General features: G+C 42.3%; 3 protein-coding genes across 3 annotated transcripts; 2 read left to right on the forward strand and 1 right to left on the reverse strand.

Moving 5' to 3' along the window:
- The first annotated feature begins 3,944 nt into the window (after positions 1 to 3,944).
- Positions 3,945 to 8,986, forward strand: LOC122719756 (uncharacterized protein DDB_G0284459-like). The gene is made up of 3 exons (XM_043945887.1): positions 3,945 to 5,879; positions 6,444 to 6,687; positions 7,843 to 8,986. The coding sequence occupies exons 1-3, from the start codon at positions 4,645 to 4,647 to the stop codon at positions 8,125 to 8,127; spliced, it is 1,764 nt and encodes a 587-aa protein (XP_043801822.1). The 5' UTR covers positions 3,945 to 4,644; the 3' UTR covers positions 8,128 to 8,986.
- Positions 8,987 to 9,425: 439 nt separating this feature from the next.
- On the forward strand, positions 9,426 to 11,719 carry LOC122719755 (nucleolar protein 9). Its single transcript, XM_043945886.1, has one exon. It carries the CDS (start codon positions 9,473 to 9,475, stop codon positions 11,279 to 11,281), a length of 1,809 nt encoding a protein of 602 aa, XP_043801821.1. The 5' UTR covers positions 9,426 to 9,472; the 3' UTR covers positions 11,282 to 11,719.
- Positions 11,720 to 11,866: 147 nt separating this feature from the next.
- LOC122719747 (protein CBFA2T3-like) lies at positions 11,867 to 26,870 on the reverse strand. The gene is made up of 8 exons (XM_043945871.1): positions 26,505 to 26,870; positions 23,301 to 23,666; positions 20,323 to 20,792; positions 18,222 to 18,368; positions 15,191 to 15,456; positions 13,654 to 14,360; positions 13,298 to 13,587; positions 11,867 to 12,742 (listed from the first exon to the last, which is right to left on the reverse strand). The coding sequence occupies exons 2-8, from the start codon at positions 23,644 to 23,646 to the stop codon at positions 12,485 to 12,487; spliced, it is 2,484 nt and encodes an 827-aa protein (XP_043801806.1). The 5' UTR covers positions 23,647 to 23,666; positions 26,505 to 26,870; the 3' UTR covers positions 11,867 to 12,484.
- Positions 26,871 to 27,878: the final 1,008 nt, after the last annotated feature.

A 27,878-nucleotide genomic window follows, 5' to 3' on the forward strand; every position in this document is an offset into this window, starting at 1 on the left:
TTAAAGATTAATTTATAACATAAAAATAATCAAAAGACACAAGATGGCGCAATAAGCACAAATATCATCATTCGTTAAGACATTTACATTCTCACGTCATCTTTCATAGGTTAGAAACAGTTTTTCTTCAGTGATTTAAGAAACATCAGTATAAATTTTTTATAGTGTTTATCTTACAATATAAGATTCATCGATTAAGACTATTCATAATAAATCATTCAAGCGTTATAGAAAATGAAAGTTACGATAAAAAGTGAGTACTGAAATTGGAATCTTCAAATATACTTTATCATATATTTTCCTTATCCTTGTATTATTGATAAACAGGAACATAAAATAGACTTATATTTTTATATTTTTTTTATTTTATCTCATTATTTATACTTAATATATATGTTTGAATTACGAATCGTATTATATAAAAGTTAAACATTTGTAAATAATTTTTTAAGGTTGGACTGGTGTTGCCACCTGGCGTTGGATAGCGAATGATGACAATTGTGGTATATGTAGAATGCCTTTTGATGCCAGTTGTCCTGATTGTAAAATTCCAGGAGATGATTGTCCTTTAGGTAAGTTAAATTTTTTTAATTATTCAATATTGAATTCAACATTTGAATGAGATCAATAAAGTGCATACTTTTCAAGCAATCAACAATATCAAAATATAAATAGATATTTATTGCCTAAAAAATGCTAAAAAATAAATGAATAAAATGATCAATTGGTATATTATATTATAATTTATTTTTTACAATAAGTAATGAAATTAGTAAATAAAATTATTGTGAAGAAATAAGAAATAAAAGAAACATGTATAAATAATTCATTCGATAAAGTCACGGAACAATTTGTAAAATGCCGCGACAGCGTTTGCGCAGCTGCAGACTGTAATTATCGATCGGTTTGCCGAATGAAACGGATTGCTCGCACACGACACCCCATGTTCTGACGCGCGCGTACTCGCGCGTGTCAATGTAAACTGAACAAAATCTGGTTGCCGGTTATTAGCGGGAGCATAAGGTGCGCGTGCCTAGTTAACTAACCGAAAAAGTTCATATACCATAAACACGTTCCGATATTGTTCCAGTCTGGGGCCAATGCTCACATTGCTTCCACATACACTGCATCATGAAGTGGTTACATTCCCAACAAACCAGTCATCTCTGTCCGATGTGTCGTCAAGAATGGAAGTTCAAAGAGTAGCTGGTTTGCCGATAGTCCCGCAGGTGTCAGCACGCAACGAATAATCAGGTAATGTGCATTGTGCGTTGCGTATACTGAGAAAATTTTGTTTGAAACAAACGGTTTTATCGATTCCTATTCGACGGAAACGTTAGTAGAATTCGCATTGTTTCTTGGCATTCTACTTGTATTCTTACATATTTTCTTCAACCTTTCTCTGTCTAGTTAAATTTTATGTAATAAAATATGAAAGTGAGATAGAATTGCTTAGAAATAAATTACATCATATACATTTCCCTTGAGAAAATTTGCCCGCACTCATTTCTATGACTTCGCTTTTATTCTGAAAAGCTTGTTTAAAACTACGTCTGACCTCGATCTTTCCGTTTGAATCGAAAGGTATTTTTTGTTTGCATTGCAAATATCGATCGACAAAGTAGTTCGATGAAATCATTGCCAGAAGATTTGAAACGAAAAGTATAACTAAAATATTTTGATGGAATATGTGATGTAGATTGCATTGAACTGTTTGTTGAACAAATAACGGTGCATCTTATTGTAATAAAGAGATTCTCGTGCGCACTTACGTAACAATATTTCATCGCAATGCGATATCATCAAAGAAATTTTTTTCAGTTATATGATATTTGATACTATTTGATTCATAATTTATGATTCGCGCGTCTTTAACGAATTTACTTATGATGAACAATGTTATTTAACTCCATTTAATATTATTCAAGTGAAATTAAGTATATCTTTGCGGGATATTTAGACAATCGAATCGTACAAATTTGATCGATAAATTTATCAATCTATTTTTTCTTTATTGTGCAGCAAGCGCAAATTTATCAATAATTAGCTCCTATGGGATATAATGTTACGATGCAAACACGATGATTTGAGCTCCTACCAAAAGAATTGAGGTGAAAGTAGAACAAGTAGCTTTTGTGTACGTCGGGAAACAGAGTGTGAACGAAATTCAAATATATTCGCGTATATGTTCGCGCAGTCATCGCATGGCGGGTGATTTTTTTAAATATATTTCGAATAAAATTATGACTTAAATCTATAATATTTAAGAATATTGTATCTATTTGTTTATTTCAGCACTTTAGATTAGAAAGGATGGTATTATCATATATCTGTCTACTATTCACTTTAAAATTTGCAATTATTCACTATTGAGAAGTTATTTCATGACAATTCAAAAAGTCTTAATTATTTCTTTTCCATTTATTTTTTCTCCATTTCAATCCATTTATCAATTGCATTTTTTTTTCTTTTCTTTCATTTTTAAAAAAAAAATCTTGCTAAAACATTTAATGTCTTGATTTAAACGAAGAGAAAAGAGAAGAAATATGCATTATATTTTCTTATGATATTTTCAACGATCAGTAACGAAAGAATTATGAAAATTCTACATATATATATGTATATATATTGCTTTTTCTTAATACTGCAGATCCCATTCATCGATTCACTTCGTTGCACTACTTTCTTTCTCTACTTTGCTTCTTTTTTCGATACTCTGCAAAGGTGTATTTATCTCTCGCAATTACTTGTTTCCTCCGCGTTTCCTTCGACCCATTCCGCGCTCTAACTATATATCGTTTTGGCTTACTCATCCTTTTTCCTCGTATCGTTTGCGCTCACGTCTTTTCCTCCGTGTCTCTCTTGCATAGCACGCGTAATTGTACACGTATACACACGCGTCGATCACTCTCGTCCTGCTTTTTACACTCCCTCTTTTACCTCTCTAACCCCTCGAATCCCACTGCCTGATTCCCCTACTCATAATTCCCTTCTCTTTCTATCATATACAAACAGACATATACGAACGACGAGGTCCATTCGTTTGTTCACGAATAACGACAGATTCGAAGTACTTTAAATCTATCTATTATTCCGATCACTTTTGAACGACTTAGATGGCTAAAATTTTTTTCAAAGAAAAAAAATTAATTAGATTTAAACATAATTAATTTCATTATATTCTTTATATAATATAATTCTATCATTTTTTCTTTCTCGTGTAAATTTGTGAAAATCGCGTTGATAAGTTCAAATCTGTCAGTCTTTCCAGCATGTCCTTTTGCCAATATACCAATACACTGGCGCGTACCATCGAACACACGTATATGCGATCGGGAGAGATAGGCACAAAGGTTCAGCGTAGCACGTCCACTGCCTACTCGAGAACTCGGGCTAGAGCTCGAGCTCTCGAGCCCAGTCACGTGGTTCCTCGAACACGAAGGATGTTTGTCGGGATCGCGAAGTCAGTTAGCTGTGGTCCGTTCAGCGGGCAACAGAGAGAGAAACGGATTATAGAACGTGCTATTGCTTGTGGACCATTCGACGAACCATAGAGGGGAAAGAAGGGTTCAGGGGACATAACATAGGAGACGATAACGGATCGAGGATACCACGGACCGAGTTTCTTCAACCGAGTCCTCGCCGGTCTAACGTGTCACCTTCTCCTCGCCTCACCTCGTCTCACCTCACGAAGCCTCACCTAACCTCACTATACCTCACCCCACTTCACCTCAACTCACCTCACCGCACTATACCTCACCTCGCCTCACCTCATCTCACCTAAGCTTACCCTACCTCGCTTCACCTCGTCTCACTTCACCTCACCTCACCTCACCTCTCCTCCTCTCACTTCACCTCGTCCCACCTCGCTACAATTCGCCTCAACTCGCTTCAACACGACTCGCTTCACATCGCGGCAACGTTTCGCGCTTGTTTCGCGTTTAAATAATCGAGCGTCTTTGAAAATGTCGCGCGTTCCACAAATCGAACCAGTGTTATTCCGTGAAACTGTGAATCACGAAAATTCGTATCATCGATGATTAATTGTTAAATTATTTATTGGTGTTTTTTTTTTCGAGAAAACATACAGTTATCGTTATATCGTATACATCGATATAAAAAGAAAGAGGAAGAAAACAAGCAATGGAATAAAATTCGAAGGGGATAAAATTGAAGCGAAAGAGAAACTACGAATAAACATCTATGCTGCATTGGCGCATCTGCCTTCATCGCGTATCGCGTCAATGTTGTTCGCGTGGCGAACATCAACATTCATGGAACGCAAAAACGTGACGCGGATCATTCGATGAGCAATTTAATTGTTTAATTTCAAATTGCAACTTATCGATCGAGAAGAATAACAACTCCTGGTTTAATTGTCTTCGTTAATTATAACCTGTTGAATATATACTTTCAACTTTTAATCACGAATCGTTTATCGTTTATCGTATAGATATGTATCAATCGAGAAACCGGAGATAATCGAGATTATCGTTATCACGAATAACCTCGTTTCCAGGCTTGAGTGTTCGGATATAAATTCGAAATATTCGCGGAACGATGAATATATAGATAGAGAGAAAGAGAGAGATAGAGAAAGAGAGAGAAAGAGAGATCGGTGAATTTGAAGCGATCACGAGCAAAATGCAATTGGCAGCGACGCAGAGGCCTCACCCACCACCAGTGCCGCCACGACCCAGTCGGCAGGTAGTCGCAGAAGCCCTTAAAAGATCACCAAGGCCGCCCTGCCCGACCAGGCAGGCCCCACCACCGCCCAACACCAAACCGTGGAGATCCGATCGAGATCGGGCGAACAATCGGCAACAGGTGTGTCCCGCTCCTGTTGGACGCACGCTTGTTTACGAGTCTTCGATCAAAGAGTCGTCGCTTCCCAAAGAAACCAGCAACGAAAGCGGCGGCGATTGCGATCCGCCGCTCGACAAGAATCGCGAACCCGTTCCTCGAGCCGCGAGTGAAAGGCGCGCGGACGAGGACGACTGGCGTGGAAATCCGCGGGAAAGGCGGCACCGCGTACCCGACCAGGAACATCGGCCAAATTCCACTGAATCGAGCCCCAACACCGACGCTTCTTCCTCGCCTCCTCTGCCGCGAGAGAAAGAGGATCGCTCGAGCCCGTGTCATTCCGCTCTGCTCGAACGCGTGGAGGAACGCTCCTTCAACGGAGCAACCACCACTGATGAGAGATCGCCGGTAAGCGAGAAATCGATAAGCAATATCGATAGAACGACCGGGAACGAGAAGGCGAGAACCGAGTCAGAGTCGATATCTCGCGCGAAGGAATCGACCGATTGCGACAACGATGCCAAAATTACTGGGATCGAGTCGCGCGTATCTCTGGACGAGGTACAGTGTTGTCACGCTTCGCCCGACGTTTCGGAATCGAAGAAAAACGGGGAAAGGGGGGGCCTAAGTTTTTCAGAGAGAAGCCAATGCTCGGAGAGAAGCAAAGCCGATGGCTCGACGCGGCCGACGCCAACCCAGAGATCGTGTCTCGTGAAATATCGAGACGCGACGAGGAAAAGCGCGGAAAGTTCCACCACGACCCAATCTTCGAACGTTTCGAACGTTGACCGTGCCACGGTGGTTGTTATCGACGAATCGGACCGTAAAGCCGCATCCAACGATCATCCTGATCACTGTGACGATCACAATCACCATGTCAACCACAACAACAAGGATGCGGAGAATGACAACGACAATGACAACATTCATCGACAAGATTGGTTGGAAGCCGGTGTTCATTATTCGTCCACGCAGATCAGATTGTCCGGGGAAGATGGCGACGTCATTGATGGAAGTCGAGTCAATGGATTTGATCGTTGTGAAAACGAGAAATTCGGGGACTTTAATGTTCCAAGGTAGTTCGCCGATTAATCATCGATGTAACGTAATTTTAAAGCTGGAAGAAGTTTGGTCGATCGATACTGACGTGTTGATTAATCGTGTTGATATATTTTATTGTAAACAAACTTGATAATTGCTTGTAAAACTATTGCAAGAGTTGATTTGTTCGTATATAATAATCCAGTGATTCGATTCATCAAGAGTTTCTCGTGTTACACATTTTGCTTTAACGATTTAATTGCGTGATAAAACGAGTGGTAAAAAAGGAACGTGCAAAATAGAATAGCAGAGTCTTTACCGTTTTTTTATTCTGCGCGCAATATCAGAGTATCGTCCTGTTTCTAATTTCCTTTACCTGCTAACCTACTTCGTCGCTTCGTTCGTGCGAAACGGTGATGTCGAAACGAATAACCGAATGCATAACAAATCCGTACACAGTCGAAAGAACGTTTCGAAGATCGTTGATAGATTTCGAATTAATAATAGAGTTTCAAGTGATCGTTAAAAGGGATTGATCGATCCTTGATCTTATTCCATTCTCAATTTCGTTGACTGAACGAAACTCTCGCCTTTTTCAGCATACAAGAAAGGATCGCTATGTCTTCCCTGCAAGGTCTACCACCGTTACCAAGGAGTCTTAGTGGGTTTAATTTGAGTGGTGGACGAAGCGAGGGTTGCGAACCACCTCCGCCACCCACTAGATCTTCCAGTAAAACGCAAAGAGGCGGTAAAACCCCGATCCAATCATCGTCCAGGCCATCACCTCCTGCTAGACAGCTTACCACATTGGATACACAACTGGCTATACTGAGGAGAGAAATGGTGATTGTTGAAAATTTTTTGGCATCCTTTCTCTCTCTTTTTCTGTTCGTATTTATTCGTTATCTAGAAAGAATAAAAGAATATGTCGAATATATATATAAATATATATATATTATATAATTGTCTATGGAGGCCATTAGCTTATAAATGTTGTTAGTCATCCGCGTTCTTCTCTATACGTCAACAGGAAAATTCCACGGATTTACAAGTCACGATGCAAGATTTGTATAAATGGCGGAAGGTCAAAGTAATTAGAACGTCATAAGTCGCGTGTTAACGGGGAGTTGATTTCTGATGTAAATCATGATTCGAATATTTTTCAGATATAATTAATCTTTCTATCATCTCATTTATAATGTGAAATTTTATCGTTCTATTTATATGTGTCAAACTCATTCGGTCGATTAGGTCCGTTACCTTGAAATTAAATTGCATGCGAATGCCATCACAAATCGCAACGAATACGTATTTGAAGCGTAGGCTTCTCTTGCGAAACGAATATGGTTGTCATTTTTTCTTTTTCTTTTTTTTCTTATAATGATAGCAAGTTATTTCATCCACGCTATAATTTCTATTTATTTATGATGGCATATATATAATTCAATATTCGATATACGATATAAGATAAATATCGGTCCGAAACGGTTTGTTCGAAAGTTTAGGCTAATAGTTTAATAGTTAATCCAGACACGAAGCGAACTGGCACAGCCGCTCCCACGCTGCATTCCCTCAGGCGTGACTCCCCTCTTCGCCTCCTTTTTCTGGCCGCTCTCTTTCACCTTCGTTCCTTCCTACCTCTACTCTTGTTCTTCCTTCTTTTTCTTTACCTTCTTTCTTGGTACGCTGACACCTCTCATTCCCATTCTCATTTTGCGCCTCTTATCTAATCCCTTCATTCTCACGGTTAGCACCACAAGAATTGCTACTGGTCTTGAAAATACATTTTCTCAGTTTATAAATTTTAAACTCTAATGCTTTTCGTGACATAATCGCGATTTTTCATTGAATTACAAATATTTATCGGCAAACATATTTGTTTATATGTATATATAAATAAACAATCATAAATAAATAAACAGTTATTTTGATCATTCTATAAAAATATCTATAAAAACATAATGAATATTCTTTTACAATTTGATCTTTTTTTTTCAGTTTGGTCTTCGACAATTGGATCTTTCTTTGCTCGCTCAACTTTGGTCGTTAAACGAATCTATTCAAGAATTTCGACAACTTTTACAAGAACAAGAAGACAGAGCACCATCCCCTTCCCCTAGCAGTGAAGAAGGGGATGACACCTCTTATGGAACTCATCCTCCACCACCTCCGAGAAGACCAGCTCCTGGTGTACATTTACACAGACCGCCTAGGCCACCCAGACCGCCTAGGCCACCTCCTAATGACGAATCGCCATCTAGCGAGGAATACGGAGCTGTTTGACGCGTGCAGCTACAAATTATTCGCATTTTAATCCGTCTTTCTCGACTATTTGATTGTAAACTTTTACGCGTTATAGTAGATAAAAAATCTTGTTTAAGGAATTAGTAGAAACTGAATCGGCGATTTGATAGCAACCGATATGGTCGCTTCTATCTGTACAAGTCCTAACGAAGTTATTAGAATACAATCTAATGCATCGTTATAAAAAACTTATTGATGCTCGAAGGTACCTGTAATATTACGGAGACATCGGAAAAATTAACTATTCAAGAACTGTTCTAATTACAATCCATCATTTCATATGTCTCTGCAAAATCATGCATCGCATAAATTTATGGAAGATTAATTATTAGGAAACATATATCATTCGTTGACCCACGAATTTATCAATGTCAATCCAGAAGAACAACGATCCTCTTTCTCTTATTATATATACGTAGATATATTTCTTATTAGGTAAGGAAAAAGTTTATTGTCCTTGATGAGAACTATTTTCGTTCAATATGCTCTTTTTCTCTATTTGTGATAGCAGTCGAAGGGGCCTTTAATTAACTACGATAGACATTCGTTTGCGCTAATCGAGAATTATCCACAATCATTGATTGGAAGACATTACAAAAGATCCGAGCCTACGGGATAATAAAACGGCTAGTGAGATCCAAAGAACCGCATTCGAAAGTTCTTGTTTCTTCCATGTTTCTTCACTATTACGTCCATTACAGAATTTTTTTTCTTGTTAAAATAAAACGCACTGATATGCCAGACGATAAGAATTTTCGAATTACGATACGACGTATAAAGATTTATGTAGATTAATTCGAGTGTGTAAAATAAAGTAAAGAACAAATGATATGGAAAACTCAGTGTATTTTTAATGCATCCTGATGACATCATAGATAAGTTATTTTAATAAAAATTCGGAATTAAGAAAACTATAAAAAAGTATTCAAGTGTTGCAAAAATGATAAAAATATATATAAAATATATATATAAATTTAAATAATAAAAAAAATTAATACTTAAAAATGTCCAAACTTATATAATGTTTCAGCAAAATGAAATTATTAATGATATATATGTAAAAACATTTCAATAATAGGAAAAGAATTGAGGATCAGTACCATCTCTTGAATGTTTTTAAAAAGATGATTTTTTGAAGAAAAGTCAATTATTCTCGATAGATGGTACTGACAATCAATTCTTATTTTATCTCTATCTTTTTCTCGTTATGTGCTATTCTTGTCTATATTTACTATACTTTGTGCATAAAGTTGTGAACGACGTCGCGTGCACGCGATAAAAAGGTTATGTAAACGTTGCTTTGTGTGAAAAATCATTTTAAAACATGGTCAACAATAATTGGAACAATGAAAGAAGTAAAAAGAGAAAAAAGAAACGATCGTGTGCTCAAATGGCAAAAAAATTCGCACGACAAAGGAATCATGGATCTGACGTAGATCATGATACATATCAATATATGGTACGTATTCTGGAATTGATGAAAAGTGATTTTCCTACTGTCGAAGAGAAATTAATATTTGTGAATAATGTATACGAACAAACTATTGGACACGAAATTGAATATGCCCAAAATCAAGTGGGATCCAGAATATTGGATTCACTTTTAAAATACGCGAATTTGGAAACGATTCAAAGGTTAGTTACTACTTTCAATCCTTCTTTACGACTTCTCAGTAATGACAGATTTGCTAGTCACGTTTTACAAAAGATCGTAATGGTTTGCGCTGATAGAGGAAATAAAAAAATAGTTTTAGAATCTAATGCTGAACAAAGTGTAGATGCCAATATAGAGGTTAAGGAATCGGAAGTGGAATGTTACAACAGCATCGTGTTGAAGCTAAGTAAATATTTTATTAATAATATAGAGGAGTTTGTGTACGATACATATGCGAATCATCTTTTGAGGACTGTTATCGAATGCCTTGGTGGTCTAATCGATAAGCCTGAAGCTAATGATAAAAAAAAAGTAATATGTGATGTAAGACGACCAGTCATACAAGAGTATAAAGACTTATTATCCTCAACATGTAACAGATTATACAAATGGCCTTGCTTTTTAGAATTTGGGAAAGATGAACTTACATCTGGATTATTGCAAAGTGCTTTATATTCTTTAAAGGATACATTCCCAAGTATGGTGGAAGAATATGTTAAAAAGATTACAAATGAATGTTTTAAGCTTGGAGAAGATCAACAATTGTCAAATATTTTTAACACAGAAAGTTCAATCAGATTATTAGAGGCTTGCTTATCAGTGGGAAATCCTAAATCTTTTAATGATATTTATGAAAGATATTTTTCAGGCAATTTGAAACAATTGTCATTGACACAAAATACAAACTTCAGCGTACAAAGACTATTTGATCATTGTACGGTAAAGGAAAAATTTGAACAGATATTTGAAGAGATTCACGTGCATTTTTCTGAAATTCTTGAAAAAGGTTTTACAGGAATTTTAGTCAGTGTGGCGAATGCGTGTTTAAGATTGCAAGTCAAGCAGGGTGCATTTGTAACTGAACTTTTAAAAACTCTCCATTGCGAAGCAAACGAGAAACAATATCTTATCGTGGCTTGCGTGGTAAGTTTAAAAACATCCGATCAATTAGAAAATTTAAAAGAAAAAAAGGAAGATGATTCGAAATCTTTGATCAGTTTACACGGAAGTCTAATAGTACAGGCTATACTCAATTTTAATAAACCTATAAAAATGGTTAATTCCTTGTTGGAAACTGACATAGAGGAAGTAGTGCGGTTGTTTGAAGATCCAAAAGGAAGTCGCATCGTGGATGCTTACATGGACAGCAAATATATCGGTGAGAAAAGCAGGGAAAAACTTGGAAAAAAATTGAAAGGATACTGGTCGCGATTGGCTCGCAGTACACATGGCTCCAGATGCTTGGATAGAATATGGCGATCAGCGCATATGAATCAGAAAACTTTGATCATGGAAGAATTAGCAGCAGCCGGAGAATCTTTGCGTTCGACCAAATCTGGACAAATAATGTTGAACAAATTAAACGTTCCATTGTACGCAAGAAACAAGAAGGATTGGATGGAAACGTTAGGAAAAGAAGAGAAAACAAGAGCACTTTTCGCAAATATAATAGGGAATTCGATCAAGAAAGAGAAATAAGTTTTAAATATAAACACGTGTGTAAGAAAAGAAAGATGTCGATGTTCGTTCTTTAAGCATTATGACACAGAATAATCATGTATTTCGTTAATTCATAAATACAATCTAGAATCCATCATACATCCCCGCAACGTAACGTAGCTAGAAAAACATACAACGACTCGTAATCTAAATTTGAGCAAAGTTTTCTAATGCGCGCGACGGATAAATTCATTTTATGATTCTCGACTCGACAGTGACTAGACTTATAAACGTATACATGCGTCCATGCACTGTGACGCGCGTAAAGTAAAACGTTGCAACAGTTTTATCACTCGTTGCGATTATATTAATCTATCAATTGACTAGGAAAAATATCGATATAACATTTCGTATCGATTACGGTGAAGAAAAATTTAAATTGATCGCATTTTGTGCCAAATATTATACGGTTCTAAATGTGAAAAAACAATATTGCAAAATCATGTATGTAAAATTGTTCCAACTTATTTAGATAACAAATATTTTGTTTATGCGTGCAAGATTTTTTTTATGCTACATGTTCGTAGAGACTTAGAGAATGTATAACATGTATTAAGTTTATTTATCACTGTTTATTGTTTGGGCGACGTGAATGGATTCATATTTTTAATTCATACTTTCGTTGTATCGAAAGATAACGAAACTTCATATTTTCATTGCTAGACAAGAATTTCGTTTATTTGAACAATCTATCATCCGAGATATATACATGTTATATAATTTATCTCTACTTTGTCGCTTCGATCAAATAGCAATGTACAACGAACCGTTACACGTACTATTCTAAAGAAGGAATTCGACAAACTGTATTACAACTACAATCGTAAAAGGGAAAAATTTCATTTCACGCGTAATGTACTGTTCCCGCAACTTTGTATTTGTATATCGCGATACGCAAGGGATCGGTTAACTCTTCGACAAAATGTATCGTAATATACCTTGGATGAATAACAGGATATTTAAACTATTATAACTGTACAACTGAATGGTTGTGTGGTTTGCCGAGAGTGCGAAAGCATAGGAAGAAAGTGGAGAAAGAAAAGCAGAAGATGTATGATTCTCAGAAGAAAGGATGTGCATGTGTGCGTACGTGTGTGTGTGACGTGTACTGTAAAGTCAGCGCGAATCGTATTGGACCGGTCTAGCGAATCGTCTGAGTCGATAGTAATTCCCGTCGTAACGTCACTTCCCCTTGGTCGTACCACTGGCCGGTATAGGCGCGACGATATTTGCCTCGTTTACGCTCGACTGAGCTGCGCTTGCGATTCTGGGAGGGCTTCGAGACGCTGATCTTCGAGGTTCACGAGGCGGAGGATTGTTGCAGGTCGCGTGATGGCCTCCTGCCTCCCAGTCCCGGTGTTGGCAGAAGGAGCCGCAATACCGTGCGATTCCACAACCACCGCACGTTTCCAAGGCTGGTCTACCGCAGTTCCAACAACTCTGAAAGTGTTCGGATTGGTGGTGAGCAAGGTATGGAATATAGAGCATGAGGAAGAAATGGCATTGGCGCGTCGATACGTGGCAAGTATTGTTTACTGTTGAAATGAAATCTCGCGAAAGAAATGTGGTTAATTTGGAAGGAAACGCCTATTTTCATATGCATTTTTGTTTTTATCATGGTATTTGTCACGTATACTAATCCAAAATTACATCTGTAAATCTTTATGCATTAGCGTAGGCAAATGTGTAGGTTAATTATAATTTAACATAGGTTAATTTATAAATGTAATTTTGTATTCAAATAGTAAAAATAATAATTATATGTGTACGAATAAGCTAAATTCAGTTTTAAATGATTATTTTAACGTAACTTTATAAATGAGAATAATTTTTACGATTTTGAATGTTCAAATTATAGCTTTTCTACTACTATGTAGAGTGTGATGTCAGGATTGTCAACAAAGCGTTCGAAGTGGGGATAAGCGAAGGACCCCTCTTGCCTCTGTCCCGTCCCGCGAGACTTTTTTCCAAACAGTAAACCAGTATATTACTCACGGATCCCGAGACGGTCTGCAATTGCGCGTCCTTTTCGTCCTCGCCGATCGACGTGATAGAATTGGAAACAGTGTTGGTTGGTGTAGCAGTGACTGTTCTGGCATTCGTATCGACTGGATTACCGTGAACTCGAAGATACGGTCCTTGACGGAGAGGTCCATGGTTTCTCTGAGACAGTGGAACGTCGAGCATTCGATGCACTCGTAATCGTTCGCTCGCCCTCGATTCGGCTACCGCGACTCTCACGGCTCGTTGCACTTCGGCCATCACGGCCCTCTTCACGGCTTCTTCTATAAGAGAAGGAAATGTAAAGGCGCGCGCGCGCGCGTATTTCGTAATAAATTCACGATACGAACCATCTTTTCTCTTCACTTCCGCCACTTTATCCTCGATCGCCCTGATGGTCTGGGCGACGATCTCTCCGGATAATCGTTTCAAGCTACCTTCGCGGTCACCGGTCGAGGATTCCACTTGAGAGCCGTTGGTCGAGGATGGATTGTTGTTGGCCGCGCTGCCGGTGCCACCGTTTTGAGCCGGCACGGTGCTCGTGGCTGACAAGGAAGGGCCCGCCGAGGCCGTGGCCCCGAAACAGCCACGTGTCTGCAGAATGGCCAAAGCTTTCTTCGTCTTTTCCACCATTCCGAGGATACAGTTCAACATCATGTGTATGTTCTTCCACTCGTCGTCCAGGCTGCCGTTCTGCATTTGAACGTGACCCATTTGCTGCTGCTGTTGCCGTGCTAGGTGGTGAGAGCCGGAGAACGCGTTCATCTGACTCATTTGCACTGAACCAGGTGGTGGTATCGAGCTAGACCCCTCACCCTGCCCGTGGCCGTGAGCGTGGCCGTGAGTTTGACCGTGAGAATGACCGTGAGCGTGAGCATGACGATGGCCGAGGCCTTGAATCGATCCACTCGAATGAAGCGGATGATACCAACAATAAGGGGACGAACCCTCAGCGGACGGTTGCTGTTGCGGGGGATGGTGATGACTCCAAGGATTCGTCAATCTTTTCCCGTACAAGGGGACGTCTTCGAGCAAAGTGGCCCCGTTCTCGTAATACCTGCGACATATTTCGATACCTCGAAAAGAAAACGAAAGGAAGGAACGAATTCGAGAGAGAGAGAGAAAGGAGGGGAGGATTTGATAATTCGTTTGTCGGACGAGGTGTTGGTTGGTCGAGAAGGTGGCGTGTATTAGCAGCAGGTACTCGAGGCAAGTTTCCCGGTAGTCGAAGAGTAGGGAGTAGGGGATCTTGGCGGGAGTAGGACGGCGTAGGGGTGTTGGAGAAAGGTGGTACCCCGATGATATATGGAAACGTCACCGGCAGACATATCGAGAGGAGGCCAGGCTGGCATTGCCAACGCGCACGTCGCGTTTTGTCACCTTCGGATTCGCGTCGCGTCGGCGCCCCTTTCTCCTATTCCAAACCGAAATTACCGAACATCCTTTGTGCACGAACGGATCCATCTACGTGTTCCAGATCATCGGATCAACGAATTTCGATCGTGAATCGTGCATCGAGATTCGAGGATCGAGGTCACCGTTTCTGTGGGAACGGTTAAACATGGGCCGAGAAACACACAGGCACGTAGCCAAGATTTTTCCGAAACACCGCGGCACATTTGCGGCTTGGCAGATATACTGCGCACACGTGTACGCGCAGGTGCGTGGCGTTCGGTGTCTCGCGTGAATTATCGTTATAGACGGACAAAGATTTCGTTGCGACCGAAATTTAACCGTCGTCCCGATTTACGACGTTTTCAAATACGATACTTCGTCTACGTTGTCGTTGCGACGGAGAATGGCAGAGGAACAAATGGACGGAGAATTGGTTTCAAATTATTTGGGAGAGGAAAAAAGGAAGGAAATAGAAGGGAGATGAATACTCACGGCGTGTCGGAGGCGCGTCGTTTCGGTGCGTGCGATGCGCTCGAGTAATGATGGAAACCACCCGTGGCGTTGTTCGTGTGTTGAATGGCGCCAATTCCGGGGTTGGAATTGGATCGTACGCCGTAATGAGCGGAGCACTGATTGCCGCCACCTCCTATTCCGTTACCGGTCTGCTCTCCAAAGATCTCCACCTGATCCGTCGCGGCCACCAAACCGACAGCCTCCAGAACCGCGGCCTCGTTCGATCTCAAGAATTGCGCGCAACTCTGTCGTGGGAAAAAAAGGAAGAAAGAAAAAATAAAACGAAAAATGTTATTCGGTGACGAGTCCCGAAACTTTGATCGTATTTCTAAGGAAATCGTATCGATAGTTTCTCGATATTTTCCAATATTTACGAGTAACACCGTTCACTTGAAATTTCTACCTCGTTTCCCTCGTTAAATAGAGTTCGGTAAGCGCTGGGTAAGCTACGGATTTATCACTCCTAATCGCGATATTCTTCCCCCTCTTTTCTTTCCAGCTTTCTCGTTTTCGCGACTCTCAATTAACGATCATCGATCGGCAAACTTACGCGTGTAATCGCGCCTCCGCATGTTCTGATTGGTCGCGACTATTCGCTCTTCGAGGGAGCTCGAGCGCAAGAAAAAGGGGGAAGGGAGAGAGAGAGAGAGAGAGAGAAGGGCGAAGGAATTCAATTTCTCTTTCGATCCTTCGCCGTTAGCTGCCTTACGAAATGTAAATCCTTCCTATTAATTTGCAATTCGTTTGCACCGCGCCACCATTCCGTTCTTCGGTGCTCTTCGGTATATTTCCCTTTCCTCTCCTCCCTTCTCCCACTCCATCTCCTCCGTCAGTTAGTTTTCTTTTTTTCCTTTTGGAGAGTAGCAGGTGGAAGTAGCGTGGCACAATCGAAAACATCTCTCCTATTTAATTCTTCGAAATCGAAACTTTAGTCTTTTATCCCGATCGCGAGAGTACGAACGAATATTCTCCTAGAAAAGTTATTTTTCTATTTTATCAGATTACGACGCGCCCAATTCTGACGATTCTCCCCGGCAATCTCTGGCCTTAAGATAATCGTGGCATTTCATTTTTAACGGAATGGAAAAAAGTGGAATGGAATATTAAGAGAAGAGAAAGAAAGAAAAAGGTTGGCGAGGCGGCCACGTTTCTCGCGGAGACTTTTTCGAGTCGGGTCTTTACGTTCGATTTGTTCATCTATCTTTCCTTCATGAAACAGGCTGGCACGCCCCCACCCTCGAGCCGCGAAGTAGCCTGGGAAATTAAAACAGGTCGACAGCCGGTCAGCCCGGGTTCTGTTGATTTTACTCACTACTCCTGAACGCGTTTTCCTCTCCTCCGCCTTCGTTGTACAAAGTTTAACGAGCGTGTGTGCGATATATAACTCTAATCTATATCGGACCACACGCGGATCGGATGAACGTTTTGCTCGCTACTCTCCCGCTTATACGCACTTCTCTCTCTCTCTCTCTCTCTCTCTCTCTCTCTCTCTCTCTGTCTGTCTCTCTCTCTCTCTCCCCTCCCTCTTCCCTCATTTTATATCGGAGAATTCGATTTTTTCATCCCGACTTTTCTACCGTAGAAGTATGAGGATTTTCAGAACTTTGCGTTTTGCATCGCGTTTTAATTTTTCCGCGTTATTGGTTCCGATTCATCTTATTATTAGATCTAGCAGCGTTACATTTTTATTTTTTCCAATTGAGAATTTTATTTTGATAACGTAGACAATGTAGGGATCGATTTTTCTATTTTTCTATCGTAGAAATATAGAGATCGATTTTTAAAGTGCCTTGAATTTTGCATCGTTCCCGCGATTTATCTTATTAGCTCTAGCAACGTTGCTTCTATTCTTATCTTTTTTGCAATTAAGAATTCTTTTCTATCGTGGAAATATAGGATAATACCCATTATTGATTTTCGAAAATGGGTAATCTGAATTTTGTTCGCTCGATTTATTTTTAACTCTAACAGAATTGCTTAAATTTTTATTTTTCCAATTAAGAATTTTATTTTGACTTTTCTAACAGAAATATAGAGATCGATTTTCATAATGGAAAGTCCGAATTTTGCATTGTTCGCGCGATTTATCTTATTAGTTTTAGCAACGTTGTTTCCATTCTTATTTTTGCAATTGAAAATTCTATTTTCCACTGTAGAAATATAAAGGTCGATTTTCAAAATGGAAAATTCAAAATCGAGAATTCGATTTTTCTGTCATAGAAATATAGGAATCGATTTTCAAATCGGAAAGTTCAAATTTTGCAATCGAGAACTCGATTTTTTTATTTCAATCTTTCTACGATAGAAATATAGGAATCGATTTTTAAAATAATTTGAATTTTGCATTATTCGCGCGATTTATCTTATTAGTTCTAGCAACGTTGCTTCCATTTTTATTTTTGCAATTGAAAATTCTATTTTCTACTGTAGAAATATAGACATAGATTTTCAAAATGGAAATTTAAAATTTTGCAATTCAGTTTTTCTATCATAAAAATATAGGGATCGATTTTCAAATCGGAAAGTTCAAATTTTACAATCGAGAATTCGATTTTTCTGTCATAGAAATATAGGGATCGATTTTCAAATCGGAAAGTTCAAATTTTGCAATCGAGAACTCGATTTTTCTATTTCAATCTTTCTACGATAGAAATATAGGGATCGATTTTTAAAATAATTTGAATTTTGCATTATTCGCGCGATTTATGTTATTATCTTTCGCAACGTTGCTTCCATTCTTATTTTTGCAAATGAGAATTCTATTTTCGTCTTTTCTACTATAGAAATATCCACTTTTAGACAGATAGTTTGCTATTTGTTCGATTCATTGTTCACTTGGTTATTAGCTCTAGCGGCGTTGCTTATTATTAAGACTGAAGGTCTGGACTCTACGTTTTAAGTATCGCGTTTTAAGCCCATTCCACATTAGTCATTGATCACGCAGAAATTTGCTACTAGTTTTTACGACACACGAAATTCACAAAAATGGCCAAGAATAGAATTACCTTACCTGATTACTGGCTCTGGCAGCGTTGCTCAGATCTCTCTGCAAGGAAGGCAATTGTTGCTTGAGATGCGGAAGAACGAATCCTTTGAGGGAGTAGTTGGTCGCTTCCTGCAGCGCCGAGTGAAATTCCTCCGCGGTCATGCTCCCACTCTGCGATCGAGAAAAATTCGAGAAAGGGCTCATCCTCCTCCTATTATCTTACTCACTCGATATATATATATATATATATATATATATATATATATATATATAATCTTTATTGAAAATAGAAAATTATATTTACTGGTGGTGGAGTAGGAAAGGATCACCGCACGAACGAACGAACGAAGGAAGGAAGAAAGGAAGGAAGGAAGAAACGCATCAGGCTGATTTCACGTTTGTCACGTGCCACGATCGTTTACGGTCAAGCATGGCTACCAGATGTCACGTTTCTGGAACGGATGCGAGCCTGCTACGCGCTACGTCGTTATACATACATCGTATATATATACGTATGTAGTTTGAATATCTCCTCTATTGTTTCCGCGATTCCTGACAAATCTCGGAACGGAATTTTTACGGAAGAAATATCGTATCTAAATTTTGAAACGATTAAACGTTCGTTCGTGTTTTCGAGAAAAATGCACGCTCGTCTAATCTAATTTACGGTGAACACATTTCACGCGCCTCGTCATCCAATGCTAAATTGTTCCCACAGTGGTTCGAATAATGTATGTATATATATATTAATAATGTATATAACTGGACAAAATTCATTTTCGAATGTATAAAAAATAACTGTTTCAACGTAATGTTTAACTACGTTAAAATTTTAAATCCTCTTTTTAAACAGATTAAAATACTCGTATATATAATACGGAGAAACTGATCGATAACTAATCGGTCACATTTCAATAGTAGGGAAATATGTTCTGTAAATTTTTTAAGAAGCGTTTAAAATTCAATTTTATATGGACGGATACGATATATCGAAACAATTATTTTAATTTAAATCGTTATAAATTATCGATAAGTTTTTTTTTTTTTGTAAATTAAAGTTAACTTAAAATTAAGTAAAATTACTTCGTAATTAGAAACGCGATTCGGGATGATTTGTCGGGATGATTTTTTATACATGTTGCACACGATAAAGTAGAAACTTTCTACTTTTTCTTACTGGCAGATATTTTATTCGCAAAACTTTGCAAAATTAATTTTTACTTTTAATTTTAAAGTTTACGGCCGCTCGTGATATATACGGGCACAATCGAATCGCTCGCCACCTAGCGGATTCTTTAATCTAACCACTGATATTTATGGATTATTATAATATTTTTTTCATTATTTCAATTTTTTTTAATTTTCATTATTACAATTTTTTTCATTTTTATTATATTTTTTCATTTTATATTTTCTTTCATTATTATAATATACGCATTTCGTTATTTATTTATTTTACTTTGGGGAAATAAGCAATAATAATATTCCTAACATTAATTGGCAATTTTTTTATAATTCGATCTTCTGAGCAATCGGTACGCGATATGTTTTCTTACAATGCATCTTTCATTTTACAATTTTCAGTTTGTTTAGACCTATATGTATCGGATAATTTATAGGATAGCAAACAGCCATAACTTCTTCTTTTAATTAGCATTTTTTCCTCTGTTTCTTTAGAATACCTATTCTCAAGGTCCTGTTTATATTTACATCAAATTCTTCTCGCTTTCCTCAAGTTAATTGCATCCAGATATTTTCCTTAAGCTTATTCGAATCACAAATATTTCGTATATTATATTTATCGATTATTCTCTTTACGTCCTATATTATTTCTAACGAAATAATAAATTATAATAAAAATTAAATCTTAAAAAAAGAATAATCTTATCCAGTTAACTCCTACTGTTCGAACCACTGTGCGTCCTCTCTCTCTCTCTCTCTCTCTCTCTCTCTCTCTCTCTCTCGACTTCGTCACCTGATACCCCATTAATTGCTACGCCAGGCCGTCGTTCGAGCGTGGAAGAAGGACAGAACGCGTTCACGCGTAATAAACCGCCGTGCCACGTAATATAGGAGAAAAGTATAGTAAAAGAAAAGAAGTAAGAGAGGACGGAGGGGGGTTTACCAGAAGCGCCAAGACCAAAGTAAGCACGGTGTCCCCGGTGTCGGGAGAGATGCCCGTCGCGAATTTGACCACCGTGCCGAGGACGCTCTTCACCTCGCCGTGGCCCGCGAACACGCCGGCGATGCACCTATTTCCAGCCACCGCGCTCGACGACGCAGCGTCGTTTTGCTCCTCCTGCGCCGCCCTCCCGCTTCCTCCACCCGCGCCTCCGTTCACGGATCCGTCCTCGGACTCGGGCTTGAGGTAGTGCGCCGGCAAAGGGCTGCCGCTGTCCGAGCCTGAGGCCGAGCAAACGGCCGAGCCCGCCGCCGCCGCCGCCGCCGCCTTGTGCAGCTCGCTCGCGCCTCGCGCGCAATTGCCCTGCCTCGATTGCCCGCCCGCCGAAATTTTCTGGGGAGGGAGGGAGGGAGAGTGGATCTCCTCGCGTTGCCCATCCTCCCGCGCAGACTTCTCCCTCGCCGCGGAGGTAACTGGAAAAAGAAGAAGAAGAAAAAGAAGAAGAAGAAAAAGAAGAAGAAGAAGAAAAGGAAAAAACTGCGCTCTTTATTTTTTCTCTTTTTCTTTTCGAAAAAGTCTCGGAAAGCCTCCGTTCGAACGTGTCGCTCGAAGATGGCTGTCAAAGGGGCGGGGGAGAAGGGAGGGGAAAGATTGGTCCCGGCAAAGTCGAAAGAGGGAGGGTGGGTGGCCGCAAACGTCCTTTGTGCCCGGTACATCCGGGGGAGAGCCGTCAACCGCGGACCACGTGAAACGGGCAGGCGAATCGGCCACTCGTTTACAAACGCGCGTTGATAGGCGCGCACGCTACGTGCACACACGCGCGCACGTACAGGCGTGTGCGGGGCACAGATGCGCGTCAACCGTGCTCGCCCGCCCTGTGCCGCGTGGGTGCAGCGGATAACATGCAATTACGGGCCGTGTCATCCACCTTGCCTTGTTCCCATTCCGTTGTCCCGCGCGTTATCTCGCGGAATGCCTCCCGGCCTCGTGGCAACGCGTGGCGAAACGCCGCCATGAAATGTACCGCCGCGGCATGCCGATACGCGCTGCTCCCTCCTCTCTCTCTCTCTCTCTCTCTCTCTCTCCTCTCTCAACTCGCGTCACGATTCACGTAACGGCCTATCTTCTTCTCCAACGAGGAGAAGAAGAAGAAGAAGAAGAAGAGGAAGAAGGAATCCTCTTGATCTCTCCCCCTCCTCCCCTTTTCTGGTGGATTTTATCGACTCGAGTCCGTGAATTTCGCCGTGAAATTGTCGGCGACGAGGCGTGTGAATTGGTCGTGAACAGGGTGAAAGGGAGGGGGAAAGGGGAAGGGTCAAGGAGCGGAAGAAGAAGGTCGCCGTGTCACTGCCACCTGACGTCGGTAGCCAGGAGCTAATTACCTGTATCCCGAGCTTACTGCTCCCTTACAGCGAGCTACCTTACGGATTCTCCATTCGCATCGATCGCCCCTCCTATATTATTATTATTATTATTATTGTTATTGTTATTATTATTATTATCGTTATCGTTGTTATCGTTGTTATTATTATTATTATTATTATTATTATTATTATTATCGCCCCGCCCAAATCCAAATTCGTCCACCCTCCCTCTTCTCGAGATTCTTCTCCGCGGATTTTCGAGCGTTACTCGCGTGTGACTCGAGGCGGAATGATATAGGAAAGATCGGTCGGTGGGAAGAAAGAAGGGGGTGCGGAATATCTGGCGGCGGCGGAGCCGGCACCACCTGGAGCACCACGGTGGATAAGCAAGCACGGTTAGGAGGCGGTTCGTTGTCTTCGTGGCGAGAGAGAGAGAGAGAGAGAGAGAGAGAGAGAGAGAGAGAGAGAGAGAGAGAGGGCCACGGTGTTCCACCGAGAGAGCGCCGAGAGAGAGATCGATAAAGCGCACGTGCTCCACTCGACTGAGAGTCCCTGGGTGGAAGTAAGTACGCTGGGACTCAGCTGTCGCCTCCTAATTGCCGGGACAATGCAACAGATGGCTTTGATCGCAATCCCTTCCTAGCCGCACCCCGTCCCCCTCGCTCCTCCCTCTCCCTTTCGCCTCATTTTTCCTCCTCCTCCTCGTCCTCCTCCTCCTCCTCCTCCTTCTCCAGATCTCGGTATAAATACCGAGGATCGTCGAATCGATATTTCTTTCTTTCTCTCTTTCTTCGAAACGAGAAATCGGGAATAATATTATTCACGAATTCTTCTTTCCCTCTCCCCTTCCGTTTAAAACTCTTGGAGCAAATTGGAGGAGAAAATGAGAGAGGTGAAAAGAAAGATGGATGGAAAGCGAGGTTGGTTTCTACGTTGTAAGCATATCCACCAGGAAGCGGGAGCGGAGGAGGCGTGGTGCGGGCGACTATCGCAAAATACCTCGAACGGCAACGTCGGGGATGCCGACGGTGTACCGGATATGATATCAGCCTCGAGCAGAATCCCGGTGGAAGTGTTGGACGTGCCTTATCGCGTCTGGTCCAGGCAGTCAGCCGGTGCACGAGCCGACCTAACCAACACACCGAGCCCGACCAACCTACCTACCAACCAACCAACCAACCAACCGACCGACCCGGCTTCACCGACTCTTCGCAGGAGTCTCGCACATACATCCCTCCCCTTCCCTTATGCACGTGCTCTCCGCCACTTCAACGCGCTTCCCTCCTTCGAAAGAAACGTGTGTACATATATATATATATATATGTACGAAATCTCGTTGCAGGATGACGGCTCTTTGACGAGAGAAACGACGCCGCGGCCTTTTTTCCCCCCCTTCTCCCCCAGCCCCCGTTTCCAAAGTAGCTGCGGGCTCCCGTCTGCCAGATAACCTGCTCAATCCCGAACCTACCTACGATTCGGACGAGTATACGGGTACCCCTATGCAATATTCCAAACTAACGTTCCGCAGCCGCAATGTTTTCGCCAAGGATAGAGAGAGAAAAAAAATATATACATATATACATATATATATATATATATGTATGTAGGAGAACGCACCCTTGATCTTGGTCTTGAGGTCGAGATCGACGGGAAAGGGGTCGGCGTTGGCGAGGACGGAAGACGCTGGCGCCGATAGGTGACAAACAGCGGCGGAAGGTTGTTGATGCAGGGCGGCGATGCTCTCGCCCAAGCTCGTCACCGTGCTCGTGCTCGTGCTCGTGCTAGTGACAGTGCTAGTGCTAGTGGTGGTGGTAGTGGTGGTGGTGGTGGTAGTGGTGGTGGTGGTAGTGGTGGTGGTGGTCATGGTGGTGCACGTGGTCCCGGTCGTCATCGTACAGTGATCCTTCGCCTCTTCCTTCACCTTCACTTTCTGCACCACTGCTGGTCCGCTGCTGGTCGCCATTCCACCCTCCACCTTCTTGCCTGTTCAACATGCGATCCATTCATTTCCACTTTTTCTCTCTCCAACGTGTCGTATTCGAGTCGAAAGAGGGAAGCGAGAGAAAAAATCGCGACGAGAAAAATAGCGACGACGAGACGTCGCGATTTTCTCTCTCTCTCTCTCTCTCTCCCTCAGATGGAGGCACGATTCGTATTTGATCGATTCCATTTCCCGATTGGTTGGCATATTTCGCGTACGTGCCCGGCGACCGGCACCAGGCCGCGCATACCGATCACCGATTTTAATGGGAAGCGAATACCGCTCCCTGAATACCCAAATAATAATTGAACGACGTTTCGACGGAGCGAATAAATAATAGTAACGGATAGTAGAGGCGAGAGCTTGGAATTTTATCGATACGATAAACGGCGACAGATGTGACACGAATAATTTCCCCTCTCTTTCTCTCTCTCTCTCTCTCTCTCTCTCTCTCTCTCTCTCTCTCTCGCGCGCTTCTTATGTTGTTACAGATGCGCGCAAATTGCGCGGCAAGTGTTAAACACGAATGTCGCGAATTTCGACCCGACCGTGGGTAACGTATCGACTTACGTTCGTGGTTCTCGCGAACTCGATCGATCGCGATGGTGGGAGAGGGGAGAGGGGAGGGGGGGGGGGAGGGAGGCGCGCGTTCGCGGCAATTCGTTAAGACGCTTAGTTAAGCAAACAGGAGGAGGAGGAGGAGGAGGGAAGCGATATACGTGCCGCGGAGGAAAATCCACGGCTCTGGCCGTGGTAATTGCGCGCAGCTGTGTTGCGCGCACGGGGATACCAAACTCGTCGAGCGCTCGACGATTTCTTCTTCTTCTTCTTTCTTTCTTTCTTTCTTTCTTTCTTTCTTTCTTTCTCCCCCTCCTCGCTCGATCGAATTCGAACGAGGAGGAGAAATGGAAAGGAGAAAAAGGTTTGGCGCGGATCGATTGGAAGGAAAGCGGGTTCCGAAAAGCGTAGCGCGGCAGACCCGGGCTTGTGTTTATACATATGTCCTGCACATGGTACGGGAGCGCTGTTTGGAGAGGAGATCGCGAGCGCGGGTAGAGACGCAATTTCCAATATTAGAACCGGGCAGCCGAGAGGCAAGCCGGACCAGATGTCTGCCGTAGCGCAGTGACTACCGTAGAGGCCGCGTACGCTTTCATTACAAAAATGTCACGCACAGCCACCACCGTGTGTCTTCCTCCTCCTCCTCCTCCTCATCCTCCGCCTCCTCCTTCTCCGCGTCCTCCTCCGCGCCGGCCTTTCACCCTCTTCGGCTTCGCCTCTTATTCTTCGCGCGCGTCATCGCGTGCGATCGCGATCGCCTCCTCCTCGAAATGGATCGTTCGTAAAAAAAGAAAGAAAGAAAGAAAGAAAGAAGGGGGGAAAAACCGATAGGTTTGAAGCTCGAGGGGGCAACCGGTTGCAAAGCTTTAACCCATTTGCGTTACGAAGATGTCACGAGCAGACACGCGTCGCGTTTACCTCGCCATTTGACGTTTCGCTTGCCCACCGTTCTCTCTCCTCGCTTTGAAATCGGGGAGAACGATGAGAAATTGCGGTACGCCGGAGGGTGGGGAAAAAAAAGGGAAAAAAGAACAAAAAAAAATGCGACGAATTATTCACCGATTACCCCCCTTTCGTATCTTGACCGATATCTCTTTCCCCCCCCCCCCCTCCCTCCCTACCTACTCTAGCGTTTAACGAGAAATTTCCTTCGAAACTGTGAAACACCGTCTCGAATCTTATATTAAATATCCGTTTTAGGAAAGATAGGCGAGTGTTTTGCTCTGAAAAGTGTCCCGTATACCCCGGGGTACACGCGGGGTTGATTCTCTTTGAGGCGCCGGAAACTGTCCATGACACATGACCGACTCGTTGCCTGGCGTATATGTCAAGTTTATCAGGCGGTGTGGAGAAAACACGAGGTCGTGGAAGAAAAGACGAGAGAGAGAGAGAGAGAGAGAGAGAGAGAGAGAGAGAGAGAGAGAGAGAGAAAGCGCGCAAGATTAATAATATAGGAAAGCCAAAGCCATGCCACCCTCCGACGAGCTTTCCTCTGCCTCACTTCTGTTGCCAACAGTTAATCGATATAATACTTGAGATGAGAGTATAGCGGGTAGCGCGTGTCTCGCGCCGCTACGTATGCACGCACACGCGATCAAATCCACGTCCACCGAACATCGCTTCTCCGCTACGTTATCCTTCACCACCCGCTAATCCAATTTGCAAGCTACATCGAAGTCGTTGTCTCTCCCTCCAATTGGATCCAACGATTTAACGATTTAACGATCGATCGATCGATCGATCGATCTTCCTCCAACGAATAAAATTCTACGCGAAACGATCGTGAATACAAACGATTTTTTCTTTTACGAAGAATGAAAAACGGTAGAATTTGGTCAACGAGATAGTTTGGGTAAATACGAGGAGCCGTACGTATTACGCGAGGTACCGATTATCGGCAAACATCGTGCGAAATGATGCACCTGACGTGGTTTTCCTACTTCGCTTTCCTGCTCGTCCATCCGCCTCTCGAAGAATAGAGTCGAGCTTCGACTCGAGTACCGTGCGACTGCTGCTAGCTGCTCGCTTCCTTCCGTTCGAGGCACACGTGCGCGCACGATACGTCATCCGTCTGTTTTAACGAGAGAACCCTAATACACGTTTCTCTCTTCACTTCGTTTCTTTGCTCTTTCCTATCCTTTCTTTTTTTTTTTTTTTTCTCGCGTCCCCTCGATTCGAAAAGTCGGGAGACAAAGTTTTTTTTTTCTTTTTTAAATAGATTCGTCGATTTGTACACGATTCATCGCTTTACGCGGCGAGAGAAAGAAAAATCTGCCTACCTCCTACACTCCGCAACCTCTTGCGATCGTGTCAGCTCGACGTAATCTCGAACAAATCCAAAGAGGAGCTGGAAACGCACGAAACAGGGCATGGATCGAAACGTCACCAACCGAGAGATCTATCGAGATCCTGACGATCGACGCGTAACGGCAACAACACCGTCCATCGCGCGAGACTGCTGCGAATCGCGAACGAACAAAGAAACGGAAAAGTTTTTAATCCGATTATTGGATCGAGGCCGATCGAACCGACTCGTCCGATCGAGGAACAGATCGAGGTGGAAAAAGGGGAAAAACGAACGGGAAGATTTCGCGGGTGAGAGAAAGAGAGAGAGACGGGGCGTGCGCGACACGAAGGAACGCGAAGCACGGACGGCTGTCGCCAGCCGACTGAACGTCTAGTCGGAGAACTGGAAGAACGGCGGCGACCGGAGGAGGACGAGGAAGAGAGAGGTGGTGGCTTGCAACCTCTCTACCACGCAACCTCTGCTCACTACTCCGAGGCTGCACCGGTAATTCTTCCGTCCACCCTGGAACCACGACGAAACAACAACAACAACAACAACAACAACAAACGGGAAACAACAAAGTTGCAAATGCTTTCCAATCCCAATTTCTTTCGATTGGATCGAGAAGGCAGAGATACTAAGATCCGTTATATTTACGTTAGAGACGCGGGAAACGGTCGGTATATATACTTTTACGCGTGGATATCGTACCAGCTTGCTGCTGACGCGTCGATATATTCTCGCGAAGAAAGTCTCTGCAGGTGAAGCTGAGAAATAGCTCGCCATCCTCTAGCCTTTCTTTCTTCTTATTATCTCGCTTCTTATTATCTTTTCGATCCGTTAATTTTTCGCATCTCTCGCGATCACGCGTGCCACGCGTGATCGGGAAAAGGAGAAGGAAAAGGATAGAAAAGAAAAACGGTTGGAAGATAAGCGAATATAAGGGAATAGAAGAGAAGGATCGCGAATCGATTCGGTATCGACCTCGATTTCGAGAATTCGCGGCAATCCTTCATTTCGGCCAAGTGTCGAACTCGTACGCGTCTCGTCAAGTATCCACACACGCAGCTGAGATCCGCGGCCACGGCCACGCTCCGGGCAAACACGAACTATACCTATATACGCGTATGCGCGCCAGAACATCTCCCTGTCCTTGTTCCTCTCCCTGCTTATCGCCACGAATTCATGCGCGGCCACACCGACACACGCGCGCCGCTCCACCGGCCTATTATACGTATTATTAGCACTCCGTCACAGTCCTGTCATCGCCATGTACACTTCTCTACGTGCGCGCGTCACCGCGCCGAAATTCCCGAATAACCTTTCGCCGTGGATACCTATCTTTTGCCAATTTTCAACCCATTAT

The sequence above is a fragment of the Apis laboriosa genome, unplaced genomic scaffold, assembly GCF_014066325.1.
Source record: "Apis laboriosa isolate Shangri-la unplaced genomic scaffold, ASM1406632v1 scaffold9_cov152, whole genome shotgun sequence".
Lineage (NCBI taxonomy): Eukaryota > Metazoa > Arthropoda > Insecta > Hymenoptera > Apidae > Apis > Apis laboriosa.

Bases quoted from the DNA above. Each gene is read 5' to 3' on its own strand.
- LOC122719747 (XM_043945871.1), bottom strand. From the start codon at position 23,646: ATGGCGACCAGCAGCGGACCAGCAGTGGTGCAGAAAGTGAAGGTGAAG. The intron at 14,361-15,190 runs GTGAGTATTCAT...AATATGTCGCAG, and splicing joins CGACGCGCCTCCGACACGCC to GTATTACGAGAACGGGGCCA. The intron at 13,588-13,653 runs GTTCGTATCGTG...CTTCTCTTATAG, and splicing joins GGAAGTGAAGAGAAAAGATG to AAGAAGCCGTGAAGAGGGCC.
- LOC122719755 (XM_043945886.1), top strand. From the start codon at position 9,473: ATGGTCAACAATAATTGGAACAATGAAAGAAGTAAAAAGAGAAAAAAG.
- LOC122719756 (XM_043945887.1), top strand. From the start codon at position 4,645: ATGCAATTGGCAGCGACGCAGAGGCCTCACCCACCACCAGTGCCGCCA. The intron at 5,880-6,443 runs GTAGTTCGCCGA...CGCCTTTTTCAG, and splicing joins GGGGACTTTAATGTTCCAAG to CATACAAGAAAGGATCGCTA. The intron at 6,688-7,842 runs GTGATTGTTGAA...TTTTTTTTTCAG, and splicing joins CTATACTGAGGAGAGAAATG to TTTGGTCTTCGACAATTGGA.